Source organism: Lontra canadensis, unplaced genomic scaffold (genome assembly GCF_010015895.1).
Source record: "Lontra canadensis isolate GAN:19392208 unplaced genomic scaffold, GSC_riverotter_1.0 scaffold105, whole genome shotgun sequence".
In the NCBI taxonomy this organism is placed as follows: Eukaryota; Metazoa; Chordata; class Mammalia; order Carnivora; family Mustelidae; genus Lontra; species Lontra canadensis.
Window position 1 is genome coordinate 1,259,394 of NW_022631099.1, and position 16,340 is coordinate 1,275,733.

The following is a 16,340-nucleotide window of genomic DNA, read 5'->3' on the forward strand; positions in this document are numbered from 1 at the left end:
GATCCACGTTTGCAGCCAGTGTTAGAAGAGAGCACAGGAGGCCCGGGGAAGAGAGGGCAAGAAAAACCCTAATGGCCTCCTGCAACCCTAGCCAGCTCTGCCCTCCTGGGGGCTCATGTGCCAGGCTCTGTCTCTTTTAATCCTGCAAGAGGAATGAGATCTGAATTTGAGACCACTGCAACCTGCCCCATAGCTACTTTTCCAACCACAGCTCTCGCTAACTCCCCTTACAACTGGGCTTTAAGCCAGGCCCCAGTCTTTCCTTCTCATTTCCTCTGCCCGGACACTCCCCCAACTCCCCCATTCAACCTACTGAAATTAATTCTTAGAAAGTTTCAGGCACACAAAATCTTTCACAAATGTGTATTATTTATCTCTCATGGATCTTCTAAAATTTAATGTCCCTGACTTATCATTCCCCAGCTGGCTTAAGATCTCAGTAGAGAAAGGCCATGAGAGTTTTTATCTTTATGGTTCCATGGTTGTCCAGCAGTAGGTTGGAATAAGGTAAATTAATCTGTTCAATAGAAGTAAACATGTAGCTATTTTCCGGCTGCCCCGGGTGCGCATGCCTCCGCAACACGCACTGGGCGCCAGAGCGTGGCGGATGGAGCGCGGGTGACCCAAGCAAAGACCGCACGAGAAGCGGCACAGGGTCTCCGAGAACGGTGCGGGCGGGCCAACCTCTGTAGCCCCGCCCCGCCCTGCCCCGCCCCTCGGCGTCTTCGGGCGGAAGTGCCCCCACCCGCGGCGGCGCTCGGCCTCGCACTTCCGGCGGGAGGATCCGGCCCGGCGCGCCCGCGACCGAGGTGAGTGGGCGCGCCGCGGGATTTGCGCGCGCTCCCGCGGTCGGGGGAGGGCCAGCCCGGGCGGGAAAGTGGGGTCCCGGCCGGGCGGGAAAGTGGGGTCCCGGCCGGGCTCTGCGCGCCGGGGCCCGCCCGGGCTCCTGTCCCTCTCGGGCCTTCGTGTCCGCGCTGTGGAGGGGCCGGGGCCTCCACTCGCCCTCCCCAGCCCCCTGCCGCGCGCGCTTCCTCGGCGCTGCCTGCGCGCGCGGCGACGGGCCGGGTGCTGAGCCGGGCGGAACTGCGCGGACGCGGCCCGGGCGGCGGAGAGGCCGCATCCCGCGGTGGGGTGGGAGTGCGGGGCGCGCAGTAAGACACGTGGGCAAACTGGGCATCGTCAGGTGGTAGGAGGTGCCAAGAGGACGAGGAGCGGGCCCTCGAGGAGGGTGCAGCCGAGCAAAGGTCCGCGGAAGAGGGAACGGCCGGTGCAAAGAAGGACGCAGGCTCGATGGCCCTGGCAAACGGCCAGGGGCCAGCGTGGCGGGCTCCGGGGCAGTGGCGGGAGAACAAGGTTGCAGACACGGGCAGAGGCTAGATGGTGGAAGGCCCTCCTCTCGGGCCCGCTCAGGTGTTGGGATTCGCCCTAGGAGGGCGTGGTCTGCTTTCGGGCGCGTGAGCCTTCTCTCCTGCTGCTGTGTGGACTCCGGGCTGTCGGGGAAAGAGGAAGCAGGGACACCAGTTAGGAGACCACTGCAGCCCCGAGGTGAGATCACCATGGCTTAGACGATGGCCTGGAGCAGGTGAAGACAGGCAGCTGGTCCACAGGGGATCTGTGAGAAGGAACTGACCTAGGATAGGATTGGAGGAAGGAAGGAAAGAGTGGTCAGGGATGAGTTCATCATTCATTTGGGGGCTTAGGCTTAAGTAACCGGGTGTATTGTGCTGGCATTTACTAATGACTTTGGAATAGGTTGGGGGTACCTTCTGTTTGAGGTATCTTGGGTGGAGCTACCAGGTAGACTCTTGGAGGTTCAGCCAGGAGCTGGCAGAAAAGGGTGGGGCTAATGGAAAGAATTTAGAAATCACTGGAATGTCTCTCAGATGGGATGAGATTACTCAAGGGAAAATGAAGAAAAGCCAGGGACCATCCCTCAGGGGGTCAACTTTTTACAGGTTGGTTGACAAAGAGGAGCCATTGAAGAAGGCCAGGAGTCCAGAAAAGCAGAAGAAACAGCAGGAGAGTGTGGTGTGGCATCCAGGAGGCTTTACCAGTAGAAGGAAGTGGTCAGTTTTGTAAGGTGCTGATGAAAACAGAGACTTGGTCCTCAGAGGGGAACAAAGGGGAAGGTGTAGGGACTCAGTGGAGCAGTGGGGCCGGCTGAAGTGAGTTTGGGCTGCAAATGAGTAGGGATGGTAGTGCTGAGGACCCTGGGGGAGTTCTGCTGTAAGGGGGCCAGGAAGGGCATAAACCCTGCCACAGGCCACCATCAGGCACTGTACCAGATGCCACTGACTCGCCTCCCAAGAGGCAGATGATGAGGTCAAGAGTTCAGGACATGCAAGAGTCCCCATGTTCATACAGGAGCCAGGAATGGATCCCAGGTCTTTCTCATCCCAAGCTCACACTTGTAGCACTAAATAGCACTGCCCATGTTACAGTCACGGAGATTGAGGGGGGCCAGGTGCTATGGGAGGCTATGCACCAACTCCATCCTGATGTGGCTGCTGCTCCCAGCTAGGCTGCCCTCTGGGGAAACTAATGCAGAATATGGAATTCATTTCTTGTTAATTGGGATTTGAAAAAGAGCATTTGCCTCTTTAAGCCTGGTTTCCCTTACCATAAAAGTAGGGTGGGGACTGTATCAGTTACATATCTCTATTTCCCATGCTAGGTATACAGTGGTGCTTAATAAATGGCCATTGAGTAAATGGCTAGATGATTTCCAAGAGCCCTTCTAGCTGAGGTCTGATTTTGTGTTTCGGGTTAGGTGACAGTAGAACGAGTGTTGTTAATTTGGAGACAGTGCTCCCTGTAGGCTGAGGTAATCAGAGGGACTTTCTGGAGGTAGGGGACCTGGACTGACTGAAGGAAGGGTGGGATTTGAACGGGAGGTTTTGGTGGGGGGGGATTGGCACAGATTGCCATGTTGGAGCAGAAACTGCACCAAAGGGAGAGTATGTGACGAGTTGACTCACAGAAAAGTACAGACTGCCCTGCCTTGGGTGGGAACCACGGGGATCAGGTGCTGGCAGGTGGAAGGCCCTGTGGTTGCCTCTGTGGTGTAGGTAGTCATTCTTAGCAGGGAGCGCTTTTGCCCCCCATGACATTTGGCCATGTCTGGGGACATTTTTGTTTGTCCCAACTTGGGATTAGGAGGAGGGGCATCTCTAGTAGGTAGAGATCAGGTCGCTCCTAGACATCCCATGACGCACAAAGAATGATCTGGCCCCGAGTATCAATAATGCCAAGATTGAAAAACCCAGGTATAGGGAAAGGTAAGGATGCTAGAAGCCACAGTGAAGCAGCCCATGCTTCCCCCACCTGCGGGGCCACAGGGTTCGCGCTAGCCACGGTGCAAGCACCACAGCCGTGCTGCTGGGCCACTGCTGCAGATGGTGTGGTTTCTCCAAACTCATTCTCAAAACCAGTTCTATGAAAAACATGTCCATGGCAGACATACTCTTGGAAATTGCAGTGCACGATAGAACCATGGAAAAACTTCATCAGGTAAAACAGCTGGGTTCTTGGGGCGCCTGGCTGGCTCAGTCCGTAGAACACACTACTCTTGGTCTCAGGCTTGTGAGTTCGAGCCCCATGCTGGGGACAGAATCTACTTAAAAAAAAAAAAAAATTGGGTCCAGGGTTCAGGTAATTATAAGTAAGTCTTATATCTACGTGGATTATCAAAGTTACAAAGGATGTGGTGCAATTCTCAGTTTTGTGGACTGTCACTCTCTTAGACCCCCCCCCATATCACTAAAAGCTAGGAGAGTTCCCCTAAAACCACCCCCACAGGTTTCCAAAATTCCCCTCAAGAGAATCGTAGCCCTACCATATCCCTCCAACAAAACCTTATGCTAGCTCCCAGTTTGCCTCTGGGAAGGGCAGTGATAACCCAGCTTCCAGTGTACAGAGCTGGATGAAAGACTCCCTTCAGAAAGGACTGGGGATGGGGAAAGTAGGGTATGCCTGGTCAGATGGTTCTCGGAAGGCTTCCAGGAGGTGGCATCACAACAGGTTGCTTACGTCACAGAGGAGGAGACGGAGACGGAAGGGACAAACACGTGAAGTGGCAGGTGGGATAACTGTGCACCTGGGTCAGCCTGGTCTCAGAGCCTGTGTGCTCTAGACCCTAATTAGGGCTGCCTAGATGGATGGGCCGGGAGCGGTTTAGTTAGGCAAGACAGTAAAGCAGGCCCCGCCTCTGGGGGAGCAGTCCTTAGAGCCTAAGGGAAGGGGAGGTATTGGTTTCCTGGTCCATTTTTAATGCCTTAAAGATCAGATCAGTTCCCTGAAAACCAAGTGCCCCTCCCTTGCACTGAGTCATAGACCCAGATGGCCAACTCAGTGTGCCCAGTGAGCGCAAGACTGCCAGGAGCACCGTGCTCCCGTCTTCCTGGGGCTCAGCCTCCCAGGGGACAGACACCACTCAGAGCAGCCTGCCCTGCGCATGTCCACTGCAGGGAAGGTGGGGAGCCTGGGAGCAGCCCATCGAGGTGGGGTAGTCCCTGAGGAGACAACCGTAGAGCTGAAGTTGAGCCGCATCAGCTGAGAGGAAATGGGGAGTGGGCGGCGCATCCCTTCCTTCGGGCGGGAGGAGAGAGCCTGTGTGTCTGGGGGTGCCCAGGCAGCCGGTGGGATGGGCACGGAGAGCCCGGAGCCGAGGCTGGAGAGACCAGCGGGGGGACGGGTCAGGATGGCGGAGCTGACAAGAAGGCTTTCGGTCTTTTATCAGAGGAGCACGGGGAGCACTGTAGGGCTGACATCTGATCTGACATGATCAGATTTACGTTTTTAAAAGGTCACTTTGGCGGCAATTCATGGAACAGCTTGAGGCAACAGAGTGAAAGCGACTAGAGCTCTGTGAGCCCACGCTGGGCCCGCACTCCTTCCTGGCCCCTGCTGGGTCCACTTTGGCCCCCTCCCTGCAGGCAGGGGTGGGGTGGACCCTCGCTCTGCCCAGCCACCCGAGCTTCCTGTCCATTCCTCTAGCCTCCAACCTGGGGACACGTGAGCCCTGAGGCCACTCAGTCATGGAAAGCGTTGGCTCAGGCCACCAGCCCCTCGGATGAGGCCTCTGCCTGCGGCTCCGCAGATGATTCTGAATCATGGAGGTGAAGAGGACGCCTCCAGCCAGGAGCCCTTGTTGACAGTCGCGGCCCAGCTCAGCCAGCTCTTCCCGCCGCGGTGTTCCAGAGGGGCGCCTGCCCCCCCCAGCCCGGAGCCTGGGAGCTGCAGCTTCCCCGGATGGGGCGGTGGGGCCTCGACGTGGCCTTTGTGTGGAAAGCGCTCTTGACTCTGGGGCTGGTCCTCCTCTACTACTGCTTCTCCATCGGCATCACCTTCTACAACAAGTGGCTGACGAAGGTAATGGGAGGCCTCGCAGCACAGGGGGCCGGCTGGGAGGGGGCTGCAGCCAGGGCCCCAGCGTCGCCGAATAGTTAGCACAGGCTGGCACGGGCTTCAGCTGATGAGACTGGAAGGCAGTCACCCTCGTGATGGGACGGGGCCCTAGAGCCCTGCCACGCCAGGGGTTCCCCTCAGATGGGTGGGTCGAAGGGAAATTGGGAAAGGGGGAGACACCAAGGAGGAGCTAGGGTCACTTGGGATGAAGGCAGCAACTGGTTATCAACTGGTAGAGAAGGACTTCAGGGTCCAGCTGCACTGGCCAGCGCTGGCTGTGACCCGGGGGCTGGAGCGGGAGGCTGATGAGCCCCGGGAAGTGGTGGAGACAGCACCGGGGCACGGTGGACCCCTGGTCTGCCACTGGCTCTCAGCATGATCTCCAGTATTGGAACTATGAGTCTCATCCCAAGTGATTGCTGATGGGCGGGGGGGAGAAGCCCTTTGGCCGCTGTAGAGCCCTAGTGAACCCCACGGCCGGCGCCACTGCTGCTGGCCTGGCCGAGTGGGGAGGGGGGCTGTAAACCATGCCGGGCTGTCTGTGCTTTGGGCTCCTAGAGCTTCCACTTCCCACTCTTCATGACGATGCTGCACCTGGCCGTGATCTTCCTGTTCTCTGCCCTGTCCAGGGCCCTGGTTCAGTGCTCCAGCCACAGGGCCCGCGTAGTGCTGAGCTGGACAGACTACCTCAGGAGAGTGGCTCCCACAGGTTCGTGGCCCTGGGGCGGTCCTGGGTGCATGGAGGCTGGGGGCAGTGTCGTTTGGAAAGCTGTGGGCTGAGAACAAACAGAGCCTTGGTGGCATGGAGAGAAGGCCCTCTCCACCCACCCCCTTCACTCCTCTCAGCCTCCCTCCCCCCAGCCCTACTTCTGCCTCTCATGTCCTCCGCAGGCCCCCCTACACATACACACCACACGCATGCTCACACACACCGGGAAAAGCCCCGGATGCAGAACTGGCCTTGACCAGGCGCTCCAAGCCCACACCAGCCCTCACCTTGCTCGTGGGACGATGAGGGGCCCCTCGGAGCACAGAGGAGGGGAACGAACCCAGGCCCAGGTGGGGAGGGCTTCCCGGAGCATGGGCTGAAATGGCCGAGGGTTTAGTGCCTGTGCGGGTCTTTAGGGGGACCGAAGGCGTCTTGGGATGCTGGGAACTGCCGTGCTGGTGAGAAGTGGGAGGCAAGAGAGGGTGGCAGGGACAGATCCTGGAGGGCCAGGTCCTCCATGAGGAGTGTGCCTTCCACCGGATGGAGGAGAAGCTGCTCTGACCAGTTGCGCAGAAGGGATGACAAGACGTGAGGGATTAATACCCTTCCTCTGGGGACAGTCACAGTACTTAGCAGGCCCCGCCCTGCCCTGCCCATCAGCCCTACTGCTGGGGTAGCACCCCTCCCTCTTTTTGGCCAGGAGTTAAGCCTTCAGTTGCTGTGAAAGGAAGGTGCAAGGGCCCCAGAGAAAGCCAGGGTGTTCAGGGCAGAGCAGGGGGCACTTGGGGGCGCTGTGGAAGTGTCTAACAACTGTCTTGCCCTTGCCGGCCCGCCCTGGCTACATGTCCGGTGGGCGCCCGTGTCTCCACAGCACTGGCAACGGCGCTTGACGTGGGCTTGTCCAACTGGAGCTTCCTCTACATCACCGTCTCGCTGTGAGTCCCAGCACGCCCTCCCAGCCCCCTGCCCCCAGCGCCAGGCTCAGGCGCCCTGTCTGACCCTGTCCACACCCCCTACCCTGGCCTGTGGGGCCTGTGGGCTGGCTATGCCACCACCCCCAGGAGCAGCCCCTGCTCAGCTCTGCGCTGGTAGCCAGCAGCCCTCCCAGCAGTCGATGGGCTCCGAGGGTTGCTGTGCCTGCATGCCCGGTGGCTGTGGGGTGCCAGGCGCTCAGAGCGGTGCCGGTCATGCTGGGGAGGAAGGGCACTGACCCCCACAGAGGGGCAGGTGTAACAGCTGTTTCTCATCGCTGACCTTGTAGTTCAGGGTGCACAGTCCCGCCTTCTCTTTTCCTCCTTCCTGATCCCAGTCCCCACAGAGGAGCAGGTAAGTAAGAGGACGTGGTGAGCTCAGGGTTGACCTGGAGCCTCTTCTCTCTGGCGACAGTCAGAGGCCCCTTCGTCAGAGATTGCTGCCAATGAAAGGTTACGTATCAGCCGGATGACTCAGGCCTTCGGTCTTTTGTACTCAGATTGCTCAGCTGCCCTGAGCAGAGCCAGTTGCCCTCAGGGAAGTCAGGGGTCCCCACAGCCTCCCACCTTTCCAGCACAGTCCGTGGGCTCCTGTCCTGGTAGCAGCTCTGGGCCCTGGGCCCTGGCAGTGCATCGTGGGTAATTTGTCCTCGCAGGTACACCATGACCAAGTCTTCCGCCGTCCTCTTCATCTTGATCTTCTCCCTGATCTTCAAGCTGGAGGAGCTGGTGAGGCCCCAGCTCCCCTGGTCCCTCCTACCTCCACAGATGCTAAGACTAAAAGGGGTGTCTGAGCAGTGCCTTGTCAACTGTATGTGACAGAGGAGACGCCAGCCCAGCTGGCAATAACTCCTGTCACTGAGGAAGGACCTAGGACAGGCCACTGCTGAGAATACTTAGCAGCTGGCATGGCAGGTATAATGACCAAAAGAGTGACAAAAAGAGAAAGGGTTCAAGGATAGGGGTCAGGCGCAGGCGGGTCCTGGAGGCAGTTGCCCCTTATTTGCCAGGGCCAGAGTATGGTGGGACCTCCTGGGGGCCTAGAACAGCTGTAGGAAATTACTCCGGAAGTTTAAGTAGGGATGCTGGGTACATGTCCAGGGAATGTCACTCCTGCCTACATGGATGGGAGGGTGCTGGCTGGGACCCCAGAGGTCACGGGGGAGAAGGGTTTCTTGCCCCAGATCAGCCAGCATAGCCCCTGGGCCCAGGCTCCAGAGTTGAGAAACTCAGGACCCTGCAGTCAGTGGCCGCTGCTCCCCACCCTGCTAGCGTGCGGCCCTGGTCCTGGTGGTCCTCCTCATCGCCGGAGGCCTCTTCATGTTCACCTACAAGTCCACACAATTCAACGTGGAGGGCTTTGCCTTGGTGCTGGGGGCCTCTTTCATCGGTGGCATCCGCTGGACCCTCACCCAGATGCTCCTGCAGAAGGCGGAACTCGGTGAGAGCGGGCCGTGGGCCCCAGGCAGGGTGGAGGCAGGCCAGGCCGGGCCTGACGACTTACGCCCATCCTCATCCCGCAGGGCTCCAGAACCCCATTGACACCATGTTCCACCTGCAGCCACTCATGTTTCTGGGGCTCTTCCCTCTCTTTGCCATATTTGAAGGTATGTTGGGTCGTCCGTCTTGGGGGCCCCTCGGTGCAACGGATCCCCCTCCCTGCTCTGAGGCCAGCTCTGTGGTAGCTGCAGAGGTTACAGAGATCAAAGGTGCTGTCCGTCCGTTGGCAGAGCCTGGTCGAAGGGCTGGACAGACATTAAACCAGATGGCTGGAATCCAGCATGATAAATGCTTACACAGACAGTGTACGTAAGGGGCGCCTGGGCGGCTCAGTTGGTTGAATGTCTGCCTTCGGCTCAAGTTATGATCCCAGGGTCCTGGAATCGGGCCCTGCATCAGGCTCCTTGCTCGGCAGAAAGCGTGCTTCTCCCTCTCCCTCAGTCTGTTGTTCCCCCTGCTTGTGCTGTCTTTCTCTTTCTCTCTCTTTCTGTCAAATAAATCAAATCTTTATTTAAAAAAAACGTATATAAAAGACAACAGACGATAATGATAGTGGACGTGGTACAGCCAGACAGCTATGCCAGGGTGGTTCTGATCTTTTTTTTTTTTTTTTTTTTTTTTAAGATTATTTATTTGAGAGAGAACACGAGCAGAGGGAGAGGGAGAAGCAGACTGCACTGAGCAGGGAGCCCGACTCGGGGCTCCATCTCGGGTTTCCAAGATGATGACCTGAGCGGAAGGCAGACACTGAGCCACCTGGGCGCCCCTGTTCGGATCATTTTACACGTGCTCCCCCAAGCCCCCACGTGGCAGTACGAGCATTATGTCCATCGTGCAGGTCAAAGAAACAGGTGGAGAGAAGTGAAGATAAACGCCCAATGAGCCAGAATTCTGTTCCAGCTGCTGGTTCCTGAGTCCTTCCTCTTAACCATGACATGTTCTGTCTCTTAGAAGGAGCAGAGGGCTGGGAATTCTTTCAGGATCCTAGCGTGGAAAGCCAAGTCAAAAAGACTTCCCAGGCAGAGGCAGACAGGCAGGGTCTCCCAGGAAGTGCGGCCAGTAGGTTCAGAGGGTGGCAGCATGGGGGATGGAGTGTGTGGCCGAGGGGCAGGAGGCTGGGTAGGGCACCCTCCCCGCCCACCTTCACTTCCCAGACAAGAGGAGAGGGGGTGGGGGGAACCGTCCCGGCCTCCTTCCTTCCTTTCCTGGCTTTCAAGATTAGTCTTTGTCCCTGTTTATCCTTCCCCCAGTCCCTTCCTTCTGTCCTCGGGGTCCTTACAGAGATTTCTGCCCCACATCCATTTTAGTTTCAAGCAGTGAAGCGTCTCGAACTCTCCAGCTGGTTCCGTTGTCCAGGAAGCTTCTGCTCTGCAGCCTCCTTTTTCTCCCAGTTACCGTCTCCCCCACCCTCGCCTTCTGCCCCCTGTGCCACCCGGCACGCCCCCTCCCGTCCTGGCCACGGACACCTTTCCCCATCCCTGCACCCCCTACGCCGAAAGCCCTGGGAGTTGTCACTTAGCAAAGCTGCATGGATTTAGCTCCTTTAATCTTTTCTGGTAAATTAATCCCCCAAGCGCCTTCAGCACTTATGTTGCTCTTTCCCGAATTTCCTTCAATTTGCCGCCGCCTTTGCAGTGCTGCTGAGCCCAGCACCAGACAGGGCGCCCTACATCGGGCGGCTGCTGCCCGGGAGAGACTGTCACTCCACACTTCGTAGGTGCTTCCCTCCAAAAATCTCAGTGCTCAGCCCGCCTCCAGCCCCCACAGGTGCCTGCTGTGTGCCTCTCTCGGGGCCTTTTGTGCACAGACCTAAGGAGGCACAGTGTTGGAGGGCCAGGAACCCTCTAGAAGCCACACCAAACTTGGTGTGTGGGGGCCTGTGGGCGTGTCTCAAGAACAAGGCTTTGTCCTGTATTTACGTGTGTGCGTTTACTTCTTGAGAACCGTTCCCCACGTTATACTGCCTGAGAAACGCAGGTCTGGCTGAAATGCTCTCATTTCATCACTGAGGGGACGGTCCCGAGAGGGGGCATGTCTCAGCCATGTCCCACGGCTGAGTGATGGCGAAGACCCAGATTAAAGTGGGGAAGGTTTGGGAGGATGAAATGAAGTCCTGTTGCTAGGTGGCCCACCTGACATTGAGAGGGAGGGTTTGCCTCAGGGCCCAGGGCGCTAATAGTTGTCACTTGATGGGCCGCCCCGCCTCTCTTTGGTCCCCTATTTACCACAGTTGCAGAGGCCACTCGAAGTTGCACTCCTTCCTAAAGACAGGCAGGTCAGCACCGAGGGAGGGGACAGGCCTTCCACCCTAGCACGGGGACACTCGGGGGGCCATCGCTGCTTCCCTGGGTCCCCAGGTGTAAGGCTGTCTGCACAGTGTTCTCTTCCACCTGCCATCCCCCTCCTCAGGGCTGCAGCGAGTGGGGCCAGGGTGGGGAGTGACTGCCCCATGCTGGGTCTCCCACTCCCTGGGGACACCAGCACGTGGCCTCCCACTCTCTCCCTTTGCTTTCAGGTCTCCATTTGTCCACATCAGAGAAGATCTTCCGTTTCCAGGACACCGGGCTGCTCCTGCGGGTGCTGGGGAGCCTCTTTCTTGGAGGGATCCTCGCCTTTGGTCTGGGCTTCTCTGAGTTCCTCCTGGTCTCCAGAACCTCCAGCCTCACCCTCTCCATTGCTGGCATTTTTAAGGTGCAGACGTGGGGGTGGCCCCAGTCCTGTCTTATAGCACAGACCCCAGGCTCAGTAGCAGCTTCTGTCCCAGCTCCTGCCCCCCAGATCCCAGCAGAGACGAAACAGAGAGCCTGCTTAGGGTGCTCTCGTCTGAAACTCCCTCCCGTCCTGGCCACAGTCCTACAGGGTGGTTCCCAGATGGAGGACACACACCCGCAGGTGGCTGAGCTGGGATTCTGACTCCACTGGGCCTGGGGTGCATTCTCTTGTTACCATGAATGCCCACTCTGCTCTCTGGTCGTTTGGCAGTGCCTGGAGCTGTGGGTTGAGAAACCCCATCCAGACTCATTGGGAAAGTGGTCTGTGATTGATTGGTGATGTCTGCCATGGTCACAGCAAGGGGCAGTGTTTTGTTTTCCTGTTTTGCCTTTACTGCTGCCCAGCAGCACACGTGCCTCTGCTCTCAGGCGTCCCCCTCCCCTGCCACCCCTCACACCACCCTGCTCGGCCCATGGGGGCGGGGTACGGTTTCTCCTTGATGAAACAGACACTGGCGCCAGAGCAGTGTTGCCTAAACCCAGAACCGTACGTCTCCCCAAGGGGCTTAGGAAGAGGCGTGAGCTGCGGTTCTCAGAATGAGTCATGTCACCAGTCCTACCAGCAGCCACCGTGTCTGCAGAGCCTTGCGGCCAGTGTGTGTCTTGTGGAGCCCAGGGTGACGCGGCATTCTCCTGTGGCAGCATCGCACCCTCCATGTCTGTGTGCCTTCTGGAAGCACAGCTGTCCTTCCCTCCTGTGCACATGGCCGCAGGCTGGACACTGCTCCCAGCCTTGGGTCTGGTTTGCCTCTTCTAACCCTGACAGAATGCTGTGCAGAGCACCTCCATTGTTGCCTCTTAGTAGCACCAAGGGAGGAAAGCACTGCCGGCAGGCCTGGTGCTCTGAGCTCAGGGAAGCCCCCATTTTGCCCTGCTGGCCAGGCCGCCCCCGTCCCCAGGAGCCCTGGCAGGCCGGGCTCTGCCCTGCGGTTGTGCCCGGTGCCCCCACCGTCTGCCTTCCTTGCAAAGGAGCCAACTCCTGATCGCTTCCCCTTCCTGCCCCTCTGCCTTTAGGAAGTCTGCACTCTGCTGCTGGCAGCCCACCTGCTGGGGGATCAGATCAGCCTCCTGAACTGGCTGGGCTTCGCACTCTGCCTCTCGGGCATCTCCCTGCATGTGGCTCTCAAAGCCCTCCACGCCAGAGGTAACCCAAGCCCCACTCAGAAGCCGCTTTTCTGGTGCTCCGCCCTCATGACTCAGCCCCTCTGATCTCCCCTTGACCCAGCCCTAGGGCCCCAGCCACCCAGCCGGGAAAGCCAGGTGGCTCCACTCACCCAGGGCCGCAGGCATCTCCACATGGGCTCCCCCCGCCCCCCTGCTCAGAAGCTGGTCATCTCCAGGGGGTGGGGTAGAGTAGGTGGGACCTGGGCAACTCAACACGCACATCGGGGGACACCAAGAAAACTGTGGTTGGGTCTACAGCTGGTTTCTCTCTGTCCCCAGGTGACGGTGGCCCTAAACCCTTGAAGGGGCTGGGCTCCCACCCCGACCTGGAGCTGCTGCTCCGGAGCAGCCGGCCAGAGGAGGAGGACAACGAGGAGGAGGGGGAGTACTTTGTGGCCCAGGGGCAGCAGTGACAAGCCAGGGGACTGGCGGGGAACCAGGCTGCTCCCAGGCCTCGCACCTCACTGTAGCCCGGGAGCAGGGGCCTGGGACTCTCCCAGGCTGGGCCTCGGGGAGCACGGGACCACGTGGCGGGGCTCCCGCAGGTCACTGGTGCAACCGAGGGGGGAGCGTCGGGCCACAGCAGGGCCCAGATGTGCCCCGCTGGCCAAGGGAGCGGGCTGGTCTCCGCGGCTTGCTAGGCGCTGACAGCCCAGGTGGTCATTTCCAGGGGCAGAGCGGGTTTCTAAGGGGCCGGGTTTAGACTGCGGAGCAGTTGGAAAGGGGAGATGCTGAGGCTGCAGCCTGGCATCTCCCCTCGGGTCTGGGGCGTGTCTTTTCTCAGTACAGGTCTATTTATAGTTTGGAAATAAAGGATTTACAGTCCACTGGCCACTTGGCTGTTGCCTGGAGGAATGGGGGCTGGGGGGGGTGGTGGATGTGGACCTTCCTCTCCCCTTCTTTCCCTGCGGGGGGCCGCCTTCAGATGACTGGTCAGACTGCAGGCAGGGAAAAAAGTATGAACAGAGCACCATTCTGGGGCTGTTCGGGCTTTCACAGCCTAGATTCGAGTCCTGTCACTTACTAGCTGTGTGACCTTCAGCAGGTTGCTTAACTTCTCTGTACCCCAGTGTTTTTCTCTGTGAAATGGGAATAATTTTCTTGGTTATTCAGAAGACAGAGTCAATATTGATAATAGATTAAATGTATATGAGTGTTTGTTTTGCAAATTCTTTCAACAACCATGGAATCAGGACCCTACACGAGTGACAACTAGGATTCACAGCCAGGTCCTGTGCTAAGCACATGCCGGTGGAAGAGACGAAGATGGACTGGCTTAGGGGCCTCGGGGATCTGAGCAGAATTTCTGTTCACCTGACTTGGACCGGTCACACACCCCCTCTGCACTGCAGCCTTTATAAAACGAGAGGGCTGGGCGAGATCCTGCTCTGATGTGCCAGGGTTTTGAAAACTGGCCTCTGCTTCAAAGGCCGGGTCCCCCCCACCCCCGCCGCCCCCTCCCCAAGGCCCAGCACTTCCAGGCAGAAGTGCTTCGAGGCACCCACAGCAGGTGGCGCCCTTGCACCACGCGGTTCCCCGGGCGCCACCCCGCCGGCCGCCGCGCTCAGAATCCAGGCTGGGGTCCTGGGAAGAGGACAGTGGTGTCTTCGGACGGGGACCAGGATGGGGCTTGTCACCGACTGCTCTAATCACATCGGAGCCACAAAAGCACACTCCGTTAAGCCTAGGAAGACAGTTACACTTTAGAAACAGGTTAGCAAACTTCCGTAAAACGGGCCAGATAATCCGGGCCGTGGCTGCTCTCGTCTTCTGGCGCCCTCTGCCCTCATAGCAGGAAGGCAGACAGACACAAAAGGGTGTGGCTCTGTCCCAGGGACACCTCACTTCCCAATCCAGGAGTCTGCTCGGGGCGCTGGATTACCAGCCCCTGCTGTAGAAAATCCCCGAGAAGGCTGGGGACCCGCGGGCAGGGAGCCAGCGGGGAAGCCGAGGCCGCGGAGGGGGCGGGACTTAGTCTGAGGTCTCAGAGCCTCGGGGCTCAGGAGGAATTGGGAGGAGATCTACGCCTGCCCCCGCAGTCCCAAGGCAGACAGACTTCCCTCTGAGAGTGGAGGTCGCCCTCCGAGAGCTCCCCTGCTGTGGGGCCTTACCTGGGCCGGCCCCCCCCCCCCCCCCCCCCCGCCCCCACCAGATTCTGCGGGCTCCGAGGCCAGGACGAGAGCCGCTCACACTCCACACCGCATGACGGATGACGTGGGGCCAGCCAGCCGAGAGGAGGGGCCGGGGACCTCCCACCTCTGCCGGAGAGGCTGCTCCCGGGCGGGAGAGCCTGCCACAGCCCCGCGCCGGCTCAGGTGGATGAGAGCTTCCTGTCTGCTCCCGCCACCGTCCGCCCTCTCCCCACCCGGGGAGTAAGCGCTGCTGTCTGGTGGAGTAATTACAGGGTGCAGAGCGGGGCCCGCACCGCCCGCGTATTGGGTTCAATGACAGACCCTCACTTAGCAGCAATTACCAGCTGAGCCTGGAGGAGGCCTCTCTCTCCTCCCCCACCCGGCCCAACCGATCGCCTGGCCTTCTGGGCCAGACAGCGTCCACCCGGGCCCCGAGCCCTGGAAGCACCCATGCCGTCTGCAGCCATTGCATCTCGGGGCTGCAGCGTCGCCATGGCAACTCAGTGCTTGCACAGGTCGAGGGAAGCTGAGGATGTGACTTGTCTCTCTAAGGCTGTGGCGTCTGTCCCCACGCGGCCTCCAGCTCTGGCGCTTTGGCAGAGGAGGGCGGAAGGAGGGCTGACCTGCGGGTTCAAGTTTTAAATGCTTACATGCCCATCGTCTCTCCCCCGGGGGCAGGGAGAAGGAAGGTTAATGCCCCTACTACAAGAGGATGTCTGCAGTCGGGGTCGTGGTGGGAGAAGAGGCTGGGTTCGCCTGTGGGGGGAGACCCCAGTCAGGAGCAGGACCTGAAATGCCTTCATCTTCATCCTGGCACCCTTCTCTGCCTGGGTTTGGGGAGGCCACCTGGGTCTGGTTCTGCTCCTGCTGTTGAGAGAAACCCGGAAACCCGAAAACCCAGTGGCTGGAGAGTGGAGTCCCTTGGTACGGATAGAATTGTTTCCACAGTACTTGCGACAGCTCTCTGCATCCTGCAGTAATGTTGGGCTGAGGGGGGGTCCCCAATTTGCAATCCAGAGGACAGGGTGGGGACTCCTCACCCATTTGGGTCGACCACACTCAGCGAGCACTGGCCACATGCCGGGCGCTGTGCAGGACTTGGGTTAAGGATGAGTGTTCTTGGAGAGACAGCAAGTGGGGCACCCCTTCCTCCCAGGCCCAGGGAAGTGTGGAGGCAGGGGACAAGGGAACTGGGGAGGAGAACAGGATATCCGCTGGGTACCCTCTAGGCCTTTCACAGGGGTGACTTGTCCCCAACAACCATGGCAGTAGGGATGAATTATCCCTATTTCAGAGCTGTGGCAACGAAGCTCATGGAGGTTAAGCTCCGCTGTGACAGAGCAGCCTCGGGACCCCACCAGACTTGGAGTTTGCCCTCCTTTCCTCCTCTCACTCTGTGACGAGCTATGTGCCTTGGGGACATTGCTGATCCCCTCTGGGCCTGCCTCCTCATTTGTAAAGAAGGAAAAATGATAGCCAAAGCTATTGTGTAGATGAAATCGAATCATCTGTGTCAAACAGCACAGCGCTGGGCACGTGCTAGGGGCCGCTCAGCACATGCCAGCGGCCAGGGTGTCCCATCACTTGCCAGGAGACAAAGCCAGGGAAAGGCACAAGCATGGGGGCCCCGGGCCTACAAAGGAGCCGTCCTGCCTGCCATGCCTGGCTCCATGAAGACACTTAATAG

The 16,340-nt window shown here is 59.0% G+C and overlaps 1 protein-coding gene across 3 annotated transcripts; it reads left to right on the forward strand.

The window, feature by feature from the left end:
• Nucleotides 1–715: 715 nt before the first annotated feature.
• SLC35C2 (solute carrier family 35 member C2) lies at nt 716–13,353 on the forward strand. 3 transcript variants are annotated; one of them, XM_032838543.1, is made up of 10 exons: nt 716–809; nt 4,996–5,370; nt 5,965–6,115; nt 6,987–7,050; nt 7,743–7,815; nt 8,359–8,527; nt 8,610–8,693; nt 11,102–11,277; nt 12,372–12,501; nt 12,801–13,353. In XM_032838543.1, exons 2-10 carry the CDS (start codon nt 5,251–5,253, stop codon nt 12,932–12,934), a joined length of 1,101 nt encoding a protein of 366 aa, XP_032694434.1. In that variant the 5' UTR covers nt 716–809; nt 4,996–5,250; the 3' UTR covers nt 12,935–13,353. The 3 variants fall into 3 exon arrangements, with proteins under 3 accessions (XP_032694434.1, XP_032694435.1, XP_032694436.1); XM_032838544.1 differs by lacking the exon at nt 716–809 and having other exon boundaries at nt 4,641–5,370; XM_032838545.1 differs by lacking the exons at nt 716–809; nt 5,965–6,115 and having other exon boundaries at nt 5,267–5,370.
• The last annotated feature ends 2,987 nt before the right edge of the window (nt 13,354–16,340 follow it).

What these genes read in the sequence shown, in the direction of transcription:
- SLC35C2 (XM_032838543.1), top strand. Translation starts at nt 5,251, where the DNA reads ATGGGGCGGTGGGGCCTCGACGTGGCCTTTGTGTGGAAAGCGCTCTTG. An exon ending in TCTTCAAGCTGGAGGAGCTG is followed by an intron (nt 7,816 to 8,358) that starts GTGAGGCCCCAG and finishes CCACCCTGCTAG; the next exon opens with CGTGCGGCCCTGGTCCTGGT. An exon ending in CCATTGCTGGCATTTTTAAG is followed by an intron (nt 11,278 to 12,371) that starts GTGCAGACGTGG and finishes CTCTGCCTTTAG; the next exon opens with GAAGTCTGCACTCTGCTGCT.